At 34.7% G+C, this 20,286-nt stretch overlaps 1 protein-coding gene and 1 long non-coding RNA gene across 2 annotated transcripts; one reads left to right on the top strand and one right to left on the bottom strand.

The window, feature by feature from the left end:
- Positions 1 to 2,173: 2,173 nt before the first annotated feature.
- Positions 2,174 to 3,493, bottom strand: LOC140010760 (uncharacterized). The gene is made up of 3 exons (XR_011817875.1): positions 3,335 to 3,493; positions 2,483 to 2,592; positions 2,174 to 2,371 (listed from the first exon to the last, which is right to left on the bottom strand). It is a non-coding gene; the product is annotated as an uncharacterized lncRNA (long non-coding RNA).
- Positions 3,494 to 11,085: 7,592 nt separating this feature from the next.
- On the top strand, positions 11,086 to 11,730 carry LOC140010567 (uncharacterized). Its single transcript, XM_072057860.1, has one exon. The coding sequence runs from the start codon at positions 11,086 to 11,088 to the stop codon at positions 11,728 to 11,730; it is 645 nt and encodes a 214-aa protein (XP_071913961.1).
- Positions 11,731 to 20,286: the final 8,556 nt, after the last annotated feature.

The raw sequence follows: 20,286 nt of genomic DNA, 5'->3' as shown, positions 1-20,286 counted from the left end.
GTTTTTGGAGTACAGTTGTGGACACCACACCTTTACACCGAGAATTCCCTCGTGGGCCCAAAACAACTTAAGTTTGGGATTTTGGTATCATTTGCCAAGTCTACATTTGTACTGTCTTCCCCTCCAAGTCCAAACTCATGCATTTGTAAGTAGATCCAGCCAAATGTTACTGAAAATGCCTACGAGGAAATCTACTCTCACCTGAGATTTAATTTCACTTACTAATTACCCCTTTAATCATCTGAAAAATGGCTATTAAGTACAACATGAAGATCAATTGACAAACATGAGAGAGTAGAAATATGAGACTCCTAATGATTTGAGAGAAGAAATACTAAAACTGAAGAAGAATTCTTTCGAGATCGTAGTAAAACACAATGTTCTTGGTTATGGTATGTAGAACATTTTTTTTTGTTTCAATGAAAAATGGTAATCAGGCTGGGATCTTGACCATACATAGCGAACATGAAGACAATAAAGCGGTTATACATAGAAGATGATAATGAAATTCCTGGAAAGTTATATACAGCAGCTGCTTCTTAATCAACATGAGTAGCAAGCTTGAACCCTTGAAGACACTGAACGTTGTATGAAATGAAGTAGAAAGAAACATTGCTTGGAATAGTAAAACTTGTATGGCCATTGCTTCCAAGAAATGTTCCCTGAATTTCATCACATCCGATCCGAGGTAACCGTAAAAGGTAACATTGAAGACTTGGGCAACCATTGCTCCATACTCGAAATCTAACAAAGTAGTTGGGGCTTAAAAAAAAAAGGCTTTATGGTTAAAAAAAAATTAAAACAAGATTTTTGTTGTAGTCAAATTGCTAGGATGGCCTTACCGAGCACATCACCTTTGAAAAAGGTCTTCCCAAGAGTAAATGTTGCAACATCAATACAAACTCTCCAAGAAACTGTATACAAAATGGCAAAACTTGGGACACGAAGATAGATAATAAGAATGCAACACATGCCCATGGGTGGAAATACTGCCCATCTTCATTGTGATTCACTGTGTGGGTATATGGGAGCAAGGAAGGTTGTTTGATATATGATAGTACTTAATGGCATACTTCCCATTTCTTATATAGGGTTTTTTAAGGCATGTAAATAGATAATGTCTGGGTTGGATTCATCAGATTCATTCAGTTTCAGACTCACTAAATTTATTCAGACACACAGACTCCAGTAGGTCTAGTTACTCAGTTGATATCTATGGGTTATTTTATGTAAAATGCAATTAAAAATTCTAAATTCAAACACTATGGAACAATCAATAGAAGTTTTAGAAAAGGAAAAACTGCTCTTTTACATAAATTTTACATACACATGGGTAATTTTGACGCAAGATAATTTTGTCTGCTTGTGTATAAACCCACGTATAAACAAACATTATTTAAGTTTGTGTTTCTATGTGATGCCTGTAGATATGTATGATATTTTCTTATTTGTATTTTGTTTATGGAAGTTAATTATCAAATGTCATTAATGAAATATATAAATACTTTACTACTCTCAAATTATTTTAGAAAAAATTATTTTGCATATAATTAAACATTATAAGATGTAGTTGTTTCCTACACACATATATATACATATATATATACATACATATATATACATATATATATATATATATAAAGGAGCTGGTGTGTAACTGTTGGGTTGGATGATTTTCATCTGACATTTTTAAGGGCACTTTAGGGATAGGAAAAGTATAATACAAGTGAGCAGCTCAAGATACAAACATGGCATGCTCATTGAAACATGAATTTACAATGGTACCCTTTGTGAGATGATGGTTACATTCTTAAACGGTGCTTGTGTCTCGGAGATTGGTTCTGGGTAAGACTCAATGCGCTGCATTAAAATGCCAAGATTTATGTAGTTATTTAATTCTGTGTTTAAATAAAATTTGGTTGGTGTCCAATTCCAATCACTCACCACATCTAGGTGAATTTTCGGATGCGTGTTAGCATAGCTTACTTTCATATGTTCAATCCTTACTATCTCTGTGTTTTCGAGGGAGTTGACACCTATGTTTTCAGATTGAAATCGGATATTAACTCGGTCAAACTCAGGAGTCAGGGGTCAATGGGTTCGACCGGGTTCAATCAGGGTCAAATCGGATGATGTCATAAATACATCATATATATATATATATAGACACGCATACACATTCATTTTTCCTAGAAATCAAATTTATAAATCATAATCAATAACTCAAACATTCAAATCCATATCACAAAAACATATGGCAGCCCCTCTGCCACCAAAAATACATTTGATCATATGAATTTGGATCTGATATGATTTGAAGCTCTATCCTCTTTTCAGCAAAAACCATATGATTGGTGATATGAATTTGCATCTGCAGGTTCAAGTGTGAATAACCAATGTATTATCAAACAGTCAAATAATTCTTTATTTATCGTGTCAATAACATACTGGGTGAGGGAGCCAAAAGTAAAGTGTTCAGTACCTGATGGCAGTAGAAAAAAAGGTGTAGTAGTTCTTGAGAAAATGCCCACTCCAACAGCCTATATGTGAGCTTAATAATATCACAGCCATATCTATCATGATTGAACTGACCTACGTGCACATCCACACAAGCAACTCATGTAAATAGAACAAGGCAAATTATTGAGTTTTGGGTAGCTGAATTGTAAGTTTTTGGCAATTCCTATATAAACAAATTCCTGTTGTAAGTTATCATCATCTGAAGGAAAGATGAGAAAACAATCAAAATCTTACAATCCATTCCATTTTTTGAGGAAAGTTGAACATTGAGAGAGTCAGGCCAAATATAGTAATGTTGCAAGGCCAATCACTGACAAGCTTTGTGAATAATCACAAATTATCTTAAAAAAGTAACCATTAAACACATAAACACATACTAATATGATAACAATAACCTTAAAAAAGTATCAATAAACTTATTCAGCAAAGCTTTACACCTAATAAAGCCAACCAATGGTTAACTAATAACCAAGATAACTTATTACTATCATTCAAGTTGGCAACCAATCCAAAACGTATCAACACAAATGGCACCCTGAAATCGGACAATAAGCTCAAACTTCGAACTCCACAAAAACGTAATCGAATAAACAAAGTACTTCGAAGGAGCTTAACACAGCTGAGCAACAAAAATATAATCGGAAAAAAAATTCTATATCTAGAATCGACACCCATTTGAAGCTAAGCAACACAAATGTAGTCAATTTCACAAATAATTTGTGATTTGAACACAGGTTTTTGAAATATGCAGTGGAAAAAAAAGCCAAAATATAAAACTTGAAAAGCTCTTTAATCGGTTGATTGACCTCCCTACCTTGATGTCCTTTGAAGGGGATGGTGTTCTTAGGCGGCGCCGCTGTGGAGGTTGAAGGAGTAAGCGGCGATTAAGGAGATTAGGGTTTCTCTCTCTTCAATTTTTTTTCTTCTCGTTCATTTTTCTTTTTTTCCTGCTCGTTTTTCTTTTCTTTCTAGCTTTTAGAAGTTATTGTTTTACACGATCAATACAAGAGCCAAGAAGTCAAAGCTTTCCAAATAAAAAAATAGAGTCAGAATTGGAAAAATGAAAAAATCAAGTTTAATCTGGTTCTTCCGGTTCCCGGTCAAACCCGATTTTTGACCAGTTTTGACCGGCTTTTTGCCATTCGAGTCTTTTGATTGACTTAGACCGGATGCCTGGCCGATTCCCGGTCTGACCGGTTCAACTGGCCGGTTCGGTCCGAGTCTGAAAACACAGGTTGTGACAGGGTGTCAGCCTGTGCAATAATAAAAACCTACTCGAGAAAAATACAGATTTTGTATATAGCGGTGAGTAGGGTCGAATCCACAGGGACTGGGGATAATTCGTTTCTTCTAGAGTCTAAAGTATGGGGGGTTTTTGGATCAAATACTAACTAAATAAATTAACTGCAGAAAATAATTGATTAAGAGAAATAATTAAAAGAAACTCTAGCCAAGGGTACACTTCAGAAATGGTTCATGCACTAATCATCGATTCACAGATAATTCCACATCTATTAATAGATTGGTTATAGTTGTCATACACGCGATAAACAACCAACCCTTCCTTAATTTATCGATAGTTAAGGTACGACCGTTAACTAATTCCCTAACCCAAAAACAATCCTAAGTACAACCGTAGGATTTAATTTCTAGATTACATTAAAAATTAGAAAGGTCCAATCTTAACTAACAAACACGCTAAGAGGGTTTGTTTAAATTAGATCGTATGTTTCCCTGACATAAACCCAATTACGCCAGTTGCTACTGGGATAGAGGTAACGAACAATTACGGATTCAATTACCCCTATTTAGCAAAATAGCCTATATGAATAATTAATTATTGCGCACTAATCAATTATACACAAGAGCTATAACAATTGAAAGCAGGAATCATATGAATACTAATAAATGAAGGAAGCGATTAAAATAAATTAGATCTCACAGTAATTGCAGAACCAAATCTTCAGTTGTCCCTTGACTAGAATTAGAAGGTTAGTTCTCCATTAATGGAGAACAACCATGCGAAAAAGCTATCTGAATCTTACCAAATTGTTCCTGGCCAAATCAGCCAAGGAAGAAAAGTAAAAGTCGGCTACGGAGGAAAAGTCCCCGACCCCCGTACCTTCCCCCCAGCTTTTCCAAGTAAAAACAAATTTAAAAACAAGCCTCCCCAAGTCTCCTAATCCTCTACGTTTTTAGCCACTCAAAGGGATGAAGGAAATCCATTTCCTTTTAGGCCAGGCCCACCGAGAGAACAAACAGATTCCCATCCTAATTTCTCTCCTTCAAAATTGGTACCCGAGTACCAATTTTCCTAAACAATAGGAATCCTATTATAGATAGCTTTCTTCAGCTTTTGAAATGGCCCCACTGCTTTTCAGCATTGTAGTCCGCTGCTTTATTTAGTTTTGGAAGCTTTCACGTGTGCAAATCATCCCGAAAATCCGTCCTTGAAAGCTGGAGTTAGGCGTGGGCACGCCAAACTATCAGGGAATCTGCTGGAATGACGATTTTCAGTACTTTTTCTTCACCACTTCCTGCAATTAATCCCAAATACCAAATATTAGTAGAATATATCAATTAAGATAATATTTGGCTAAAATCAAAGGGAAAAATAATTATAAATTTAGCACAAATTATGACTTATCAGGTTGACACAGAGCATAAGTATTGTTGACGATTTATCATCACTAAAAAAAAAAAATACTTGAAGAGTTTATTTCAATGCACCTAACGTAAAGCTAACTCATTTTTTTTTAAAATTAATGTAAGTGGAAGGTCTCAAATCCGGGATCTTTCACTTACACTCTCTCTTTTGTACCACTCAACTTATCCCTAATTATGTGTTGTGCAGGAAAAAGATAGTCATAATCAATTTATGCTTGTAGTTATTATAGCACATAAGAGTTTTCAAAATTTTTAAAAAATTACTAAAAATGAAAATTTTCATAATAAACACAATTATCAAATTAGATTTACTGAATGCCTATATTATATATATATATATACTGACTAATTATTTAAATAAAGTAATGCTATTGTAGCCATAGACCTATAATATTTAAAGTAAATAATTTTATTATCAAGTGTACATTTTATTCTTATTGTATGTGAAATCAAAACTGAAATACGAGATTAAAACCATTATATCTTATATAACACAGTAAGAACCCTAGTACACAATAGCATAATAAGAATCCAAAACATGAAAGAAGTAATAGTGTTCAATTCAATACTCCCTCCGTCCCGAAATAATTGTCGCACTTCGGGAGTTGTATTTATTTTCAACAGTGTCTGAATTTCAAACGATTTTAGTGTAACTTCCAGCAATGCCCCTATCCGGTTTCTATGGAGCAGCGTAACTTATTGACTATTAGAATGATAATGGAGTGGTGACAGACATGTGGGACCGATGTTTCAACAATGTTTCAGCCACTTTTTTGGAATGTTCCTTGCACGACCATTGTTTCCATTTGCTGTGAAACTCACGCATATCAAGTGCAATCCTTGTAATTTTTTGGGGCCCATCAAAATCTTAAAAGAATCTGGTATATTTAAGGGCATGAGATGGAAATGGGGGAAAGTTTTTATTGCCAATTGTGTTAAGTGACATTAATTTTGGGACAGACCAAAAAGGAAAGTATGACACTTTCAATGGGACGGAGGGAGTACAATAAAAGAAATAGGTAACCATCAAATAATGCTATAAAATATAAAGACATGGAGAAGCGAGCATTTCTACCATATTCTCAATAAGTATTTTCTCTATATTTTGATCAATTCCAATGGTCACAACTTCCTGAAATAAAAAATAATAACAATAATAAATATCATTGGAGTTGAATAATCCCAATCAATGTCTTGATTTGGAGTTATTTTAAAATGTCTTTATATTGTTGAAATAATTTTAGATGTGATATTCAACATGCTAATTGATGTGGGACACATGGCTTCTACATTTTGGGATAAGATGGATTGAGCAAGGGAAGAGAAAAAGAAGAATTGCACGGATTTGTTTTTCATCGATCCATGCGTAGATCTGACCCAAAATAGTGGATTCATGCCATAGATCAGGCTCTGAGTACAAAGTCCTTTTCTGCTTAGATCCGCATCCAATTCGAATCAATGCAAATAAGCAAGTTTCAGCTGATATGTGATATTGTCAAGTTGACTATGCCAATATCAGCTGAGTCATGTCAAATTATATCTCAAATAGGTCCACTAGTGATTCTCATTATTAGTGTCATACCAGAAGGCTCCAATTATGTACCGTCGAAGTCATCTAGAACTTGGGCAATACAGCGAACACTAGCTCTAGATGATAGAGCCTTGCATGTAATTAGCATTTTTTAACCTCTTTGTTCTTTCGAAATTGATCTGATGTGTCATCGTTTGGTTCATCCTTGTGAATTAGAGGATAGTTGGATAGATTTAAACATCAATCCCTGGGATTAATGTGATTATACTATTATAAATTGGGGAAGCCTTGTCCACATTTGTCTCTATTCTTCTGCATGTCTGAGTATCAAACCCCAGTTGAACAGAAAAGAAAGGATAATTGAATTCAAAGAAGAAGTAAATATTTGCACATATGATATAGTGCTGTGTAATGAACATTATTTGATCATCTGTGTTGTCTAATCACATAGGTACTAAACATAATCATCAGGATAGATGTCATAAATTAATCCAGGGTCAGCAGCTCTTACTAGATTTACATATCTAGCACCGATTGTGAATAAATTCACAAGAAGCATCATTTCATCAAGGATAAGGCTCTCGTTATGGTTCAAGAAGTCAGCACTGGTCATAGTAGTAGATTTAATAGCAGCAAGTGACCAATTAGGAGACAAACTTCGTATTAAGGCTACAATGCCACTCAGGTGAGGTATTGACATTGAGATTTTAGGTTGAATGGGGCTATTGAATTTGTGTTGTTATCCATAGAGGAAGGCCAGGCAGCAAGAATGATGACACCTAAGCCAACGAGACCAGGTTTAAAAATCCCGACGCTTGACAGGAGCCGAACCTGTGCAATAATAATTACCTACTCAAGAAAAATACAAATTCTATATATAGCGGTGAGTAGGGTCGAATTCACAGGGATTGGGGATAATTCGTTTCTTCTAGAGTTCAACGCATGGGGGATTTTTTGGAAAATATAAAATAACTAATTAACTAACTAAAGAAACAACTACTAGAAATAAACAAAAATTAATCAATAATCAATACGACTCTAACCAAAGGTGCAACTTTTCAGACACGGTCCATTCAACTGATCATCGATGCAAAGATAATTCAATTACTCATTACTAGATTGGTTATAGTTGCCATACACGCGATGAACAACCAGTCTTTCCTTAATTTTTTGATAGTTAAGGTACGACCGTTAACTATTTCTCTAACCAAGAAATAACCCTAGGTACGACCGTAGGATTTAATTACTCGATTGCATTAAAAATTAGAAAAACCCAACCCTAACTAACACACACGCTACGAGGGTTTGTTTAAATTAGATCATACGTTTCCTTAACATGAAACCAATCACGCTAGTCGCCACTGGTGTTAATCAATTGAACAATTACGGATTCAATCAATTAATTTGGCATTAGATCATTAAGTTAATTCGAATATCGGGCCCGTGACATTCAAATAACATAACAAGCATAAGCAATTAAATCAGGAAACGCACAAATACCCATAAATAAAAGAAATAAGTAAAATAATTAGATCTCACAGATGTTCTGAATCGAGTCCTCAAATTGACCTTCGACTAGATGAGAAACTTAGCCACGCCTCATGAGAAAATCTTCCCGTAATTTAACTGAGGTCCAGGCCATCAAAGAAACCAAGAAAGAAAAGAAAACTAAAACTATACTAAAAACTCCCTAAACTAGTGATAAAAACTCTTTGTACATCCCTTTTCTCTTTTAAAGCCAAAGATACCAATGCTATCTAGTCCCGTGGTCCCCGCATGAATTGAGAGTCCAATTCCATTTCACAAGCCTCTGTACGTTTCTTTCCAAGAGCCCAAATGACTCATGCTTCTTATCTCCATGGTTCCCACGCAATTGAGAAAAGAGTCCATCCCCTGTAGTCCAGTCCTCCGAAGTCCTCCTTTTTACTTTCCTCTTGATAGTCAAAAACTTTAATACTCCAAAACACTCCTAATTAGCAAAAAGGAAGCGCAATCCGGTTCCAGTACAACGTGGGCCAGGCTCGTGGAAAATCTCCCACGCTTGGAGTCTTTTTCTCAATATGGTTTCTTCTTTTTAGCACGTTTCACTTCCATTTCCTGAAATTAAATCCAAATACCAAATATAAGTAAATATTAATAATTAAAACAATATTTGGCAAGGATAAAGGAAAAATTAACAATAAAATAACCAACAATTAATACCCTATCAACGCTTGTCAAGCTTAGGCCTCTTGAGGAGAAAAGTGCAGCTATAGAAGCATATTTTACTCTTGTAATCGCTCCTTGGAACACTATGGTGGCAGTGGATGTACATAAAGGGTTTATGTATGCCTTTGTTGCTTCTCTATAAGCAAAATTCACCTTAGTTGTGGGGAGGTGAGATTTAACACCTATATGCATCTCTATTTGTCACTATTATAGCAGCTTCCACTTGCATCTCTCATAGTCTGTCCTAAGTCAAATGTTTCAAAGAATCCATCAATTTCACATAAAACCACCTTACTAGCAACAAAAGTCTTATTCAATATGTTGGGGTCATATTTTTCCAATTGCTAGATGTGCTAGGGGCAACAATGTACTTAGAAAAGCCTTGGGTTGAAAGACTAATACATGATCAAAGCATGCATTGTTACCTAGCATAGTTGTTGCCCTTATACTGCAGTCTATGGTACTTGCACCCATAGTCAAAATTCATTGTATCATGTAATGGTCTTTTATCACCAGTTGCACAATCGACAATAATCCCTTTTGGAATTGCCCAAAAACATCGATTGCAATACCATTTGCACCCATCTACAATAATAGTTTTCCTAGTTGTGACGATTCCTCACATGCATCATCCTTACAAGCTTGATACAAGACTAAATGAGCTAGTCGTGCTATTCCAGCTGCTATGTCATTAACTTAGCCAAAAGTATTGGCACCGCATTCAAGAGTTAGACTTCTTTTTGTGGTTAAGCTATATCTAATGTTTGTAGAAATAGGATATTCTTCACTTGGTTTTGTTGAAGAGCTTGTATTGAGTTCATTTTATAGTCGCAATGCCAGTTAATATGTATCATATAACATGATACAATTTGGACTTTTTTGGATATAGATAGCTTTCTAATCCTTTTATCACGATATGTGCACATACTGTGCACGTGCCCTGAACTTCTTGTGAGATAACTACATTTGTTAGAATTTATCACTTTTTCATTAGAAATCCTCCATTAACTTTATTTTATAAAAATGAGGAATTAAATTAGTAAGTAGTGACATTAAGGGACTAAATTGACCACAACTTAAAAAATAAGGAACCAAAATTATTATTTTAAAATGGTCCATACACATACCTGCACATGATAAGTACCATTAGGGCTCTCTAATTTTCTATTTGAAGTCCTACTTTGCTTTATTTTAAGAGATAAGAGAATAAATTGATAGATACTAATATATAGAAAATTAGATTTGCTGCAACCTTAAAGATAATAGACCAAAATAGTTATTTCCTTAAAAGTTAATAGCGTAGAATTAGAATATGTTCAAATTGTTGGTAATAGTTTGTAATGAAAATGTTGAAGTTCATTGTTCCATATTGAAAGAGGATAGAGTGCTCATTGTCTATATATGTATTATTGTCTTGTTTCCTTTACAAACTTGTTCCAAAATATTAGTTTGGAGGGAAAGTTTGGTGGAAAAGTTATTTTAATTTATATCTTATATACTTGAATATGAATTGAAAGATATATAAAATCTTGACAAGGGCACTTGAGCACATGGGGCTTTCTGATTAGGATAGGGCGTTAGAGGTAGTTAATGACGGTTACATTTAGCAGACATATCTGTTAATTGGTTAACTACCTATACACCTATTCAATAAGAATTGCATCCTCTGATACTCCCCTGGATAGGTATTTCAATTCTTTTAAATAGTAGAATTTTGACAGAATTAAATTATTTTTTCCTTTCATTTGATAGTTCTTAAATTTTGTTGTATCCTAGAGATAGTTTGTCTAACACAGAGGCAAATAACACCTTAAGAAAAAGTGCTTTCACGTTCAAAGTCTCTGTATTGTCTAGTTTAAATTTCTTACTTACTACAACTTTTCAACAATCTTAAGGTGTTATTATCAACAATGGAGTCCAGTTCTGAATTCACTTTCAAAGTGATGAATCAGGTTTTCGTCAAGTTGGACAAATTTGACGGCACTAACTTCTCCCGTTGGAAGGATAAGATAATATTTTTCCTAATGGCTTTGAAGATTGCTTATGTTCTGGATCCTTCACTTCCTGAAATTCCAACGCCTAAAAATAATGGTTCTGATGAAGTCAAGGCACAATGCAAAAAACGCGCAGAGGACGAGTTGCTGTGCAGATGACACATCATGAATACTCTTTCTGACCGCTTGTATGATCTGTATACTGCAGTCAAGTCACCAAAGGAAATCTGGAATGCGCTGGAGTACAAGTATAATACGATGAAACAAGGTGCAGACAAATTTCTAATTATGCAATATTTTGATTTTCGTATCACTAAGAATTCTTCTCTTATGGATCAGATTCATGATCTCCAAGTGATTGTGTCTAAGTTACATGATTTGAAAGTAGAGATATCTGAATTTTTGCAAGTTGGAGCAATAATAGTCAAACTTCCAACTAGTTGGAATGATTATAAGAAAAAGTTGTTCCATACTACTGAAATATTCACTATAGATCAGATTTTGAAACATTTGCGTATTGAAGAAGATACCAGAAATTTTCAAAAGAAGCAAATAGAATCTGATGTCAAAGTGAATGCTTTAAGTGAGAAGAATTCACAGAAATTTTCTGGTTTCAAAAGAAAGTCTCCAGAAGCAAGTACATCCAAGGATAAGAAGAAGAATAGAGTCTGCTATAAGTGTGGCAAGAAGGGACATTACAAGCGTGAATGTAAGGCAGATAGCAACAAAAATCAAAAGAAAGACGATGCCAAAAATGCAAATCTGGTTGAACAAGAAGTTGCTGAGATTGTTGCAATGGTTTCACATTAGAACATTGGCATGATTTCTGAGTTGCATGTGGCTGCTGCAACCAAATCGTGTGACTGGTGGTATGATTCTAGTGCCACCGTACATGTTTGTAATGATAAGTCCCAGTTCAAGACTTATGAAGAAGTTCCTGATGGTCATGAAGTATTGATGGAAAACCATAATACAGCAAAAAAAGTGTAGACTTGCAGTTTACTTCTGGAAAGAAACTTATATTGGTCAATGTATTTCATGTTCCAGAAATTAGGAAAAATCTTGTGTCGGCTGATGCCTTAAACAAAAAGGGGCTAAAAGGCTATACTAGAGTCTAATAAGGTTATCTTCTCTATGAATGGTGTATTTGTAGGCAAGGGATACTCTTGTGATGGAATGTTCAAGCTATGTATCAATAAAGATAATGTTTCTGTGTATTCTGTCGATGCTTCATATTCTCTTTGGCATGGTAGATTAGCACATGTTAATCATAAAACTTTGTAATTTTTGTCTAAATATGGGCTGATTTCGTTCAAAGATAACATTGAAAAAGGATGTGAAATATGCATACAAGCAAAAATGACCAGATTACCTTTTTCTAAAGTAGAAAGAAACAATGAGTTGTTACATCTTGCTCATTCTGACATTTGTGAATTAAATGGATTTCTAACAAGAGGAGGAAATAGGTATTTCATCATATTTATTGATGATTATTCAAGATATGTGTATGTTTACTTGGTAAAAACGAAAGATAAGTCATTTCATATGTTTAAGTGTTACAAAAATCTTATGGAAAATCAACAAGGAAAGAAAATTAAAATTTTGAGAAGTGATAGCGGTGGGGAATATTTCCCTACTAATTTTTCTCAATTTTATGAAAAAAATAGGATTATACACCAAACTAGTGCACCTGATACTCTGCAACAAAATGGTTTGGTAGAAAGAAAAAATAGGACTTTAGAAAATATGGTTAATGCCATGATTATAAGTTCTGGATTGCCTAAACATTTGTGGGGAAAGGCTTTACTGGCTGCTTATCATATACATAATTGAGTATCTTCGCTTAAATCCAAGGTATCACTATATGAATTATGGAAAGGTAGAAAATCAAACTTGAAGTATTTTCGAGTTTGGGGTTGTATAGCCTTTTATAGAGTCCTTGATCATAAAAGACCTAAATTGGGACCTCAAGCACTTAAAAGTGTGTTTGTAGACTATGCTGAAAATTCACAAGCATATCAGTTGCTAGATTTAGATTCTAACGTCATTGTGGAATCTAGAGATATTGAATTTTTAGAAGATAAATTTCTTTATAATTCGACAATGAGTACAGATTCAAGCCAAGAGCCACCGCCCATTTCCAATGCTAAACACTCTAATAATAATAAAAGGGATGCAAGGGACATTCCAAGTGAATTGAGGAGTCAAAGGCAACGGAAGGAAAAACATTTATCCTCTGATTTTATAGATTCACAAGCTATTGTTTTCTTAGTTGAAGACGATAGACAATTTCTACTTGACAAGATTCCTATCTTCTTAAATGTAGAAGATGACCCTAAAACTTTTAGTGGAGCTATGAAATCAAGAGATGCGTCGTTTTAGAGAGAGGCAATTAATGATGAAATGGGTTTATTATTGAGTAATCATACTTGGATCCTAGTTGATTTGCCTCCGGATTCTAAGCCAATTGGCTGTAAGGGGGTATTTCGAAAGAAATACGCTACTGATGGATCTGTACAAACTTTTAAGGCAAGATTAGTAGCAAAAGGATTAGGTAAAAAAAGGGAATCGATTATTTTTATACTTATGCACCAGTGGCCAGAATTATATCTATAAGAGTACTATTAGCATTAGCTTCAATGTTTGATTTGTGTGTACATCAGATGGATGTAAAAACGGCTTTTTTAAATGGCGACTTAAATGAAGAAATGTATATGGATTAACCGGAAGGTTTTGTTCTTCTTGAAAATGAAAAGAAAGTTTGCAAACTGATAAGATTTTTGTAAGGTTTAAAGCAAGCACCTAAACAGTGGCATTAAAAGTTTGAATCTGCTATACTCTCTAATGGTTTTAAATATAATAATGCTGATAAGTGCATTTATTCCAAGTTTACTAGAGAGTATGGTGTGATAATCTTTCTATATGCGGATGACATGCTAATTGTTGGTACTAATTACAAAGGCGTTGAAGAAACTAAGAAGTATTTATCTTCTATATTCAATATGAAAGATCTTAGAGAAGTAGATGCTATCTTAGGAATTAAAGTTAAGAAACATAGTGCGGGCTATTCTTTAAGTCAATCTCATTATGTTGAGAAAGTTTTGAACAAGTATCAACATTTGAAGGTGAAAGAAACAAGCACTCCTTATGATCCTAACTTTAAGCTGTTTGAAAATTCTAGAAAGCCAGTTGCTCAATTAGAGTATGCTAATGCAATTGGTAGCCTAATGTATGCTCTGCATTGTACTAGGCCAAATATTTCATATGCAGTTTGTAGACTCGCTAGGTACACTAAAAATCCTGGTATAGAACATTGGAAAGCTATAGGTAGAGTACTCGAATATCTTAAAAGGACAAAAGATTTAGAGCTTTCCTATAACAAATTTCCAATTGCACTTGAAGGTTATTCTGATGCAAATTGGGTAACCAATGTATGTGACAATGTGTCTACTTCTGGATGGATTTTTACATTGGGTTGAGGAGCTATTTCTTGGGTATCAAAGAAACAAGCCGTCATTACTCATTCCATCACGGAGGCGGAATTTGTAGCCTTAGCAGTTGCATGCAAAGAGGCCGAATGGCTAAGAAATTTATTGTTAGACATTGAGTTGTGGCCAAAACCAATTCCAGCCATTTCTTTGCATTGTGACAGCGAAGCCACTATGTCTAGAGCGTTAAATAGAATATATAACGGCAAATCCAAACATACAAGTCTAAGACATGAATATGTCAGAGAATTATTGAATGATGACATAGTCACAGTAGTGTATGTTAGATCATTCAACAACTTGGCGGATCCATTCACTAAAGCTCTCTCAAGAGATGTAGTGAAAGCAACGTCATTAGGAATGTGGTTAAAACCCGTTGTCTAGAACCACTAGTAATGGTAACCCAACTTCTCGTCTGGTACTAACACTAGATGAAAGATTTAAATGGTAATAACAAGTTACTAATAGGTGGTTGTGAGCACTAGAAATTGTATTATATCATTCCAAGGTACTAGTGCAATTTGATACTTAAGAGGCTGAGTATTATACTCTTAATGAAGTTAAATATGGTTTCATAGTACCTTGGTAATAAAGGCTTGAAATGTGCTTCACCTATATGATCATGGGAGTGGTGCCGCTCCTAACAAAAGTGTAGGTTTTCTTTTGTAAATGATCATGAATCTAGGATGGAGCACACGACCGGTAAAAGTGCTAAAATTATTTTGTGAACTATTTTCCGAAAGGGATATAATCTTGTGTGTGCTATTTTTGTTTTAACTTTAAAATTATGGTTTAAGCAACGTAGCTACCATAACTTGTTAGAATAAGTGAAATATTTACACTAAGAGAAGGGTTTAAGTTCACAATCACCTTTCTCTATGCAAGATAATATGAGTGCTGATTTAATTTCATTACAAACTAAGTGGGGGATTGCTGGTAATAGTTTGTAATGAGAATGTTGAAATTCATTGTCCCACATAAAAAGAGGATAGAGTGCTCATTGTCTATATATGCATCATTGTCTTGTTTCCTTTACAAACTTGTTCCAAAATATTAGTTTGGAGGAAAAGTTTGGTGGGAAAGTTATTTCAATTTATATCTCATATACTTGAATATGCTCATATACTTGAATATGAATTGAAAGATATATAAAATCTTGACAAGGGCACTTGGGCACTTGGGGCTTTCTGATTAGGATAGGGGGTTAGAGGTAGTTAATGACGGTTATATTTAGTAGACATATTTGTTAATTGGTTAACTACCTATACACTTATTCAATAAGGATTGCATCCTCTGATAGTCCCTTGGATAGGTGCTTCAATTCTTTTAAATAGTAGGATTTTGACAGAATTAAATCACTTTTTTCCTTTCATTTGATAGTTCTTAGACTTTGTTGTATGCTAGAGGTAATTTGTCTAACATAGAGACAAATAACATCTTAAGGAAAGTGCTTTCATGCCTCAAAGTCTCTATATTTGTCTAGTTTAGATTTCTTATTTACTACAACTTTTCAACACAAATATCTTTCTTTACTTTGTAAGGCGATATAAGATCTCACGAAAGTCACATAGGAAGCATTGCTGATGAAGTCTTTGTTCATATGCCAATTTTTTGTGTTTCCTAGATCAGTTTGATTTTTTTTATAGAGTTCTCTTTTATTAGAGTCATACTGGTGCTGAAATTACATTCTGAAAGTTGCTAGGATGTGTTTTTGGTGAATTCTCCTTCCATTTTGTCTGGATATTAATGAAGAACATGACTATCTTATTAGAGTTAGGTTATCTTTATGCAAGTTGGGCATTCGACTTTATTCTTCTAGGTCAGATCGACATTTCTTTTCTTTATTTTACTCATGTTAAGAATTTTCCAAAGACAAAATTTGAAAAAATCAAAACATACTCATCTGCTCTGCATTTTTTCCCTACCTAAGCTTTATGCTACTTGACTCCATTGATCTCTAGATCTTAACTTGTGCCTTGATCATGCATGACTTGTGTACTTGTAGTAATAGAAGTTTGAATATAAAGTAAAATTTCGCCATCAAAATCCATCAACTTTGCATAAAACCACATTGTCAGCAAAAAAGTCTTGTTCAATGTGTTTGGGGCATATTTTCTAGTTGCCCGATAAAATATCCCATATCGGATGGCATAGGAGAAGAGGAATAATATAGAATGTCCGGCCTGTTAAGTTGCTAATAGTTTTGAGTTAACCAATTTGAACTCGTGATTTCAACTTAAAAGGTTATTGGGCTAGTTTATTAGATATGAAGTGTTACATTGGATGTACTAGGGGTAGCAATATGCTTGAAAAAACATTGGGTTAGAAGATACACTATCAAATCGTGCATTGTTATCTAGCATGGCTATTTCCCTTATACTACAGTCCATGGTGCTCACACCCACAGTCAGAATTCATGGTGCATAATTTGATAGTGTACCACGGAATGGTCCTCCATCTCCAGCTACACAGCTGACAATAACCCCTTTTTAAATTGCTCGAGAAGCACTAATTACAATGCCATTTGCAACTATTGCTCCTCGTGTCCTCCAATAGAGAGTGATAGCACATCAACATCTACAATGGCAACTTTCATGGTTGCAACGATGGTGCTTTCCTCACATGCATTATCCTTACAAACTTGATATATGGCTAAATGAGCTAGTGATGCCATTCTCGCTGCTATGCCATTTGCTTGGCCAAAAACTTTGGCACCATATTCAGGAGTTGAACTTTTTTTGGTGGTTGAGCTATATTCTATGCTTGTAGGAGTTAGGTTTCTTCACGTGGTGTTGTTAAGGATCTTGTAATGGGTCACTTTATAATGGGTTACATTTTATATGGATCATAAAACATGAGACGGCTTGGACTTTTTTGAACATAAATAACTTTCTAATCCTTTTATTAGGATATGTGCACATACCGTGCACATGTCGTGCACATGCCTTGCACATGCCCTGAACTTGTTGTGAGGTAGCCAACTTTGTTGGAGTTTTTCACTTTTTCGTTACAAATCATCCATTAGCTTAATTAAATTAGTAACCAATGTTAATAAGGGACTAAATTGATAACAACTTAAAAAAAAAGGAATCAAAATTATTATTTTTAAATGATGCACATACCTACGCACGATAAGCAACATTAGGGCTATTTAATTTTAAGTTCTACTTGGCTTTATTTTAGGAAATGAGAGATGAAATTGATAGATACTAATATATAGAAATTCAGATTAGCTACAATCTCAAAGATAATGGACCAAAATGGTCATTTTTTCTAAAAATTAATAGCTTAAATATGTATATGTACAAATAGTTTCTCTTAATTTGTAGGGTGACGTAGGTTCTCAAGAAAGTTGCACGGCAAGCACTGCTACTAATGTCTTTGTTCCTTTGCCAATTTTCTCTACGTTTGCACCCACTGCCATGATAGCATTCGAAGGTACATTTGTTGGATTAAAAGAAGCTCCTGCCATAGCATTTTGCTCCTCAAGAGGTCCGAGCTTGACAAGCCCCAGAAATCTTAAACCCGATATCATTGGCCTAGGTGTCAGCATTTTTGCTGCTTGGCCTTCCTTTGTGGACAACATCACAAAAGGAAGTTTGCATCCCGATTGCTTGCCTGCTGCCGTTAAATCTTCTATCGTGACCAGTGCTGACTTCTTGAACCATGACGGGAGCCTCATCCTTGATGAGAGGATGCTTCCCGCAAATTTATTTGCAATTGGTGCTGGCCATGTAAATCCGGCAAGAGCTGCTGACCCTGGATTAGTTTATGACATCCATCCTGATAATTATGTTCAGTACTTGTGTGGTTTGAACTACACAGATGATCACATAATGTTCATTACGCAGCGCCGAATCACATGTGTGAATATTTACAGCATCCCGAAGCTGAACTCAATTATCCTTAGTTTTCTATTCAGTTGCGGCCTGATACTCAGACATATAAAAGAACGGTGACGAACGTGGACAAGGCTTACTCAGTTTACAATAGTCTGATCACATCCATCCCAGGGATCGATATTCGCGTATATCCAACTGTACTCCGGTTCATAAGAATGAACCAAAAGATGACATATCAGATCAGTTTCAAAAGAACAGACAGGTTCAAAAATGCTACTTACATGCAGGGCCCAATCACCTGGAGCTCAAATCAGCACTCTGTGAGAAGTCCCATTTTGATTAAATTAATCTAGCAGATACATGGGTAGTGACTGCTGTTTCTAATTAAGTAAATTATGCTTGTCTAGTGTTATAGGCCTTGACCTGTGATGTATGTGTTAAACGATGCAAGCTCCATGGTAGAACTGCTAAATTTCAAGAAGTTTTAAGCATTGAAGTATTTTAGTGTCTTCTCTTTACATGGTTATTGAAGGAAACTTTTGTTTTTGGTGCAATTATCCATGGAATAGAAAAGATTATACAAATATCACTAGTAATATGTCTGAGCAATGAAAAGCACTGGAAAAATTAGAGGAAAAAGGTCCAGATAGAACTAAGAAAATGCTAAAAACGAGAGGGAGGAACAGAGTTTTTCCAGTAAAAACAGGCCCAGCTGTCCAGCCCTCTTTTCGTTCTAATATCTCTTTCGATTTTGAGTTTCTTTCTGGTAATTTTGTTTCTACACTTTCGCATAAGATCAAGAAACAACTTCTACCTGAAAACGATCATAGGCAAAAATCGGTTGATCACATCCCAGAATCAACAGCGATTAAGATCACCAATCATGCATAGATAGATCTTTTTGAGGAATTAAACAAAACTATGCACAAACTTTGTCCTCCTCATGATTCATAATACCATATAATGTCCTGTTATTCCAATTTGTTTTCCCCAAGAAGTGCTAATAGAGTATCCGATTGAACAACCTTCGCCATCTTTCTTATGTGTTTCGCCATTCGGGCAAAACCATATACATAACATAATTGCGTTGAAAGATTATATAGAAACGAACCTTTTCTTACCAATAAAAGGAAAAGAGAAAATATAACAGAGGAAATGTGAAATGAAATAGGTTTGGGCTTCAGGAAGGATAGATTACAAATAAGGATGTCCAAAATTTTGGAAAAAAGGAAAAACTGGCTCATTCAATTTTAGATCTAATATCGAAATTTGGACAACTACCCATCGGTATTAATTGATTAACAACCATCTTGAAATGCATATTGAACATTTTTCAATTTCCCATTATTGGTCGAATTATCATATTTTATATGTTTATTGCATATCATGTGATTATGTACCTGCTAGGCTACTAATCTATTACACATTTCATTTTATACGAATATACTAATTAATATTGTTATAAATTACAACTTACTATAACTTACATTGTTATAGAATTCCTACTAATAATCTATTATAGGTAACCAAAATTTAATAATATGATTATTGAGTATATATAAAAGTAACTGTTATAGTTACATTCTTAGGGCAATGCATATTAATTCATCTACAAATACGTACTTCAGAAGTGCTGGAAAATTAGAAAAATAAAGAAAGAAATGTTCTTAAGTGGATCTAATATGTAACATCTTTAGCCATAACAAACAAGCCCATTTCGCTAAAATTAACATGAAGGATGTGTTTTATGCTCTGCACATAGCTTCCATCACTTTGCTCCAGAAAGATCCTAAACTAGGGACTATAGAGCCCTACAGGCTCCTACATGTCACCTGCAAAACTGGTGGTGCAAAAGCGAATCGTATATTTCTTGATTGACACGGGGTCTTTTGTCAAGCTGATGATGTTGCCTAGGACACTTAGGAGCTGGCTTTTTATTCCAACATTCGGCCTTCAAAAAAAGCATAATCCCAGGCTTCCATGCATTCTGCATTTTGTGTAGTTTAGATTCATCAGGTGAATTTATATAACTAAAA

The sequence above is a fragment of the Coffea arabica genome, chromosome 7c (genome assembly GCF_036785885.1).
Source record: "Coffea arabica cultivar ET-39 chromosome 7c, Coffea Arabica ET-39 HiFi, whole genome shotgun sequence".
Lineage (NCBI taxonomy): Eukaryota > Viridiplantae > Streptophyta > Magnoliopsida > Gentianales > Rubiaceae > Coffea > Coffea arabica.
The sequence above is the reverse complement of the archived record's forward strand: the minus strand, read 5'-3'. Positions and strand labels throughout refer to the sequence as shown.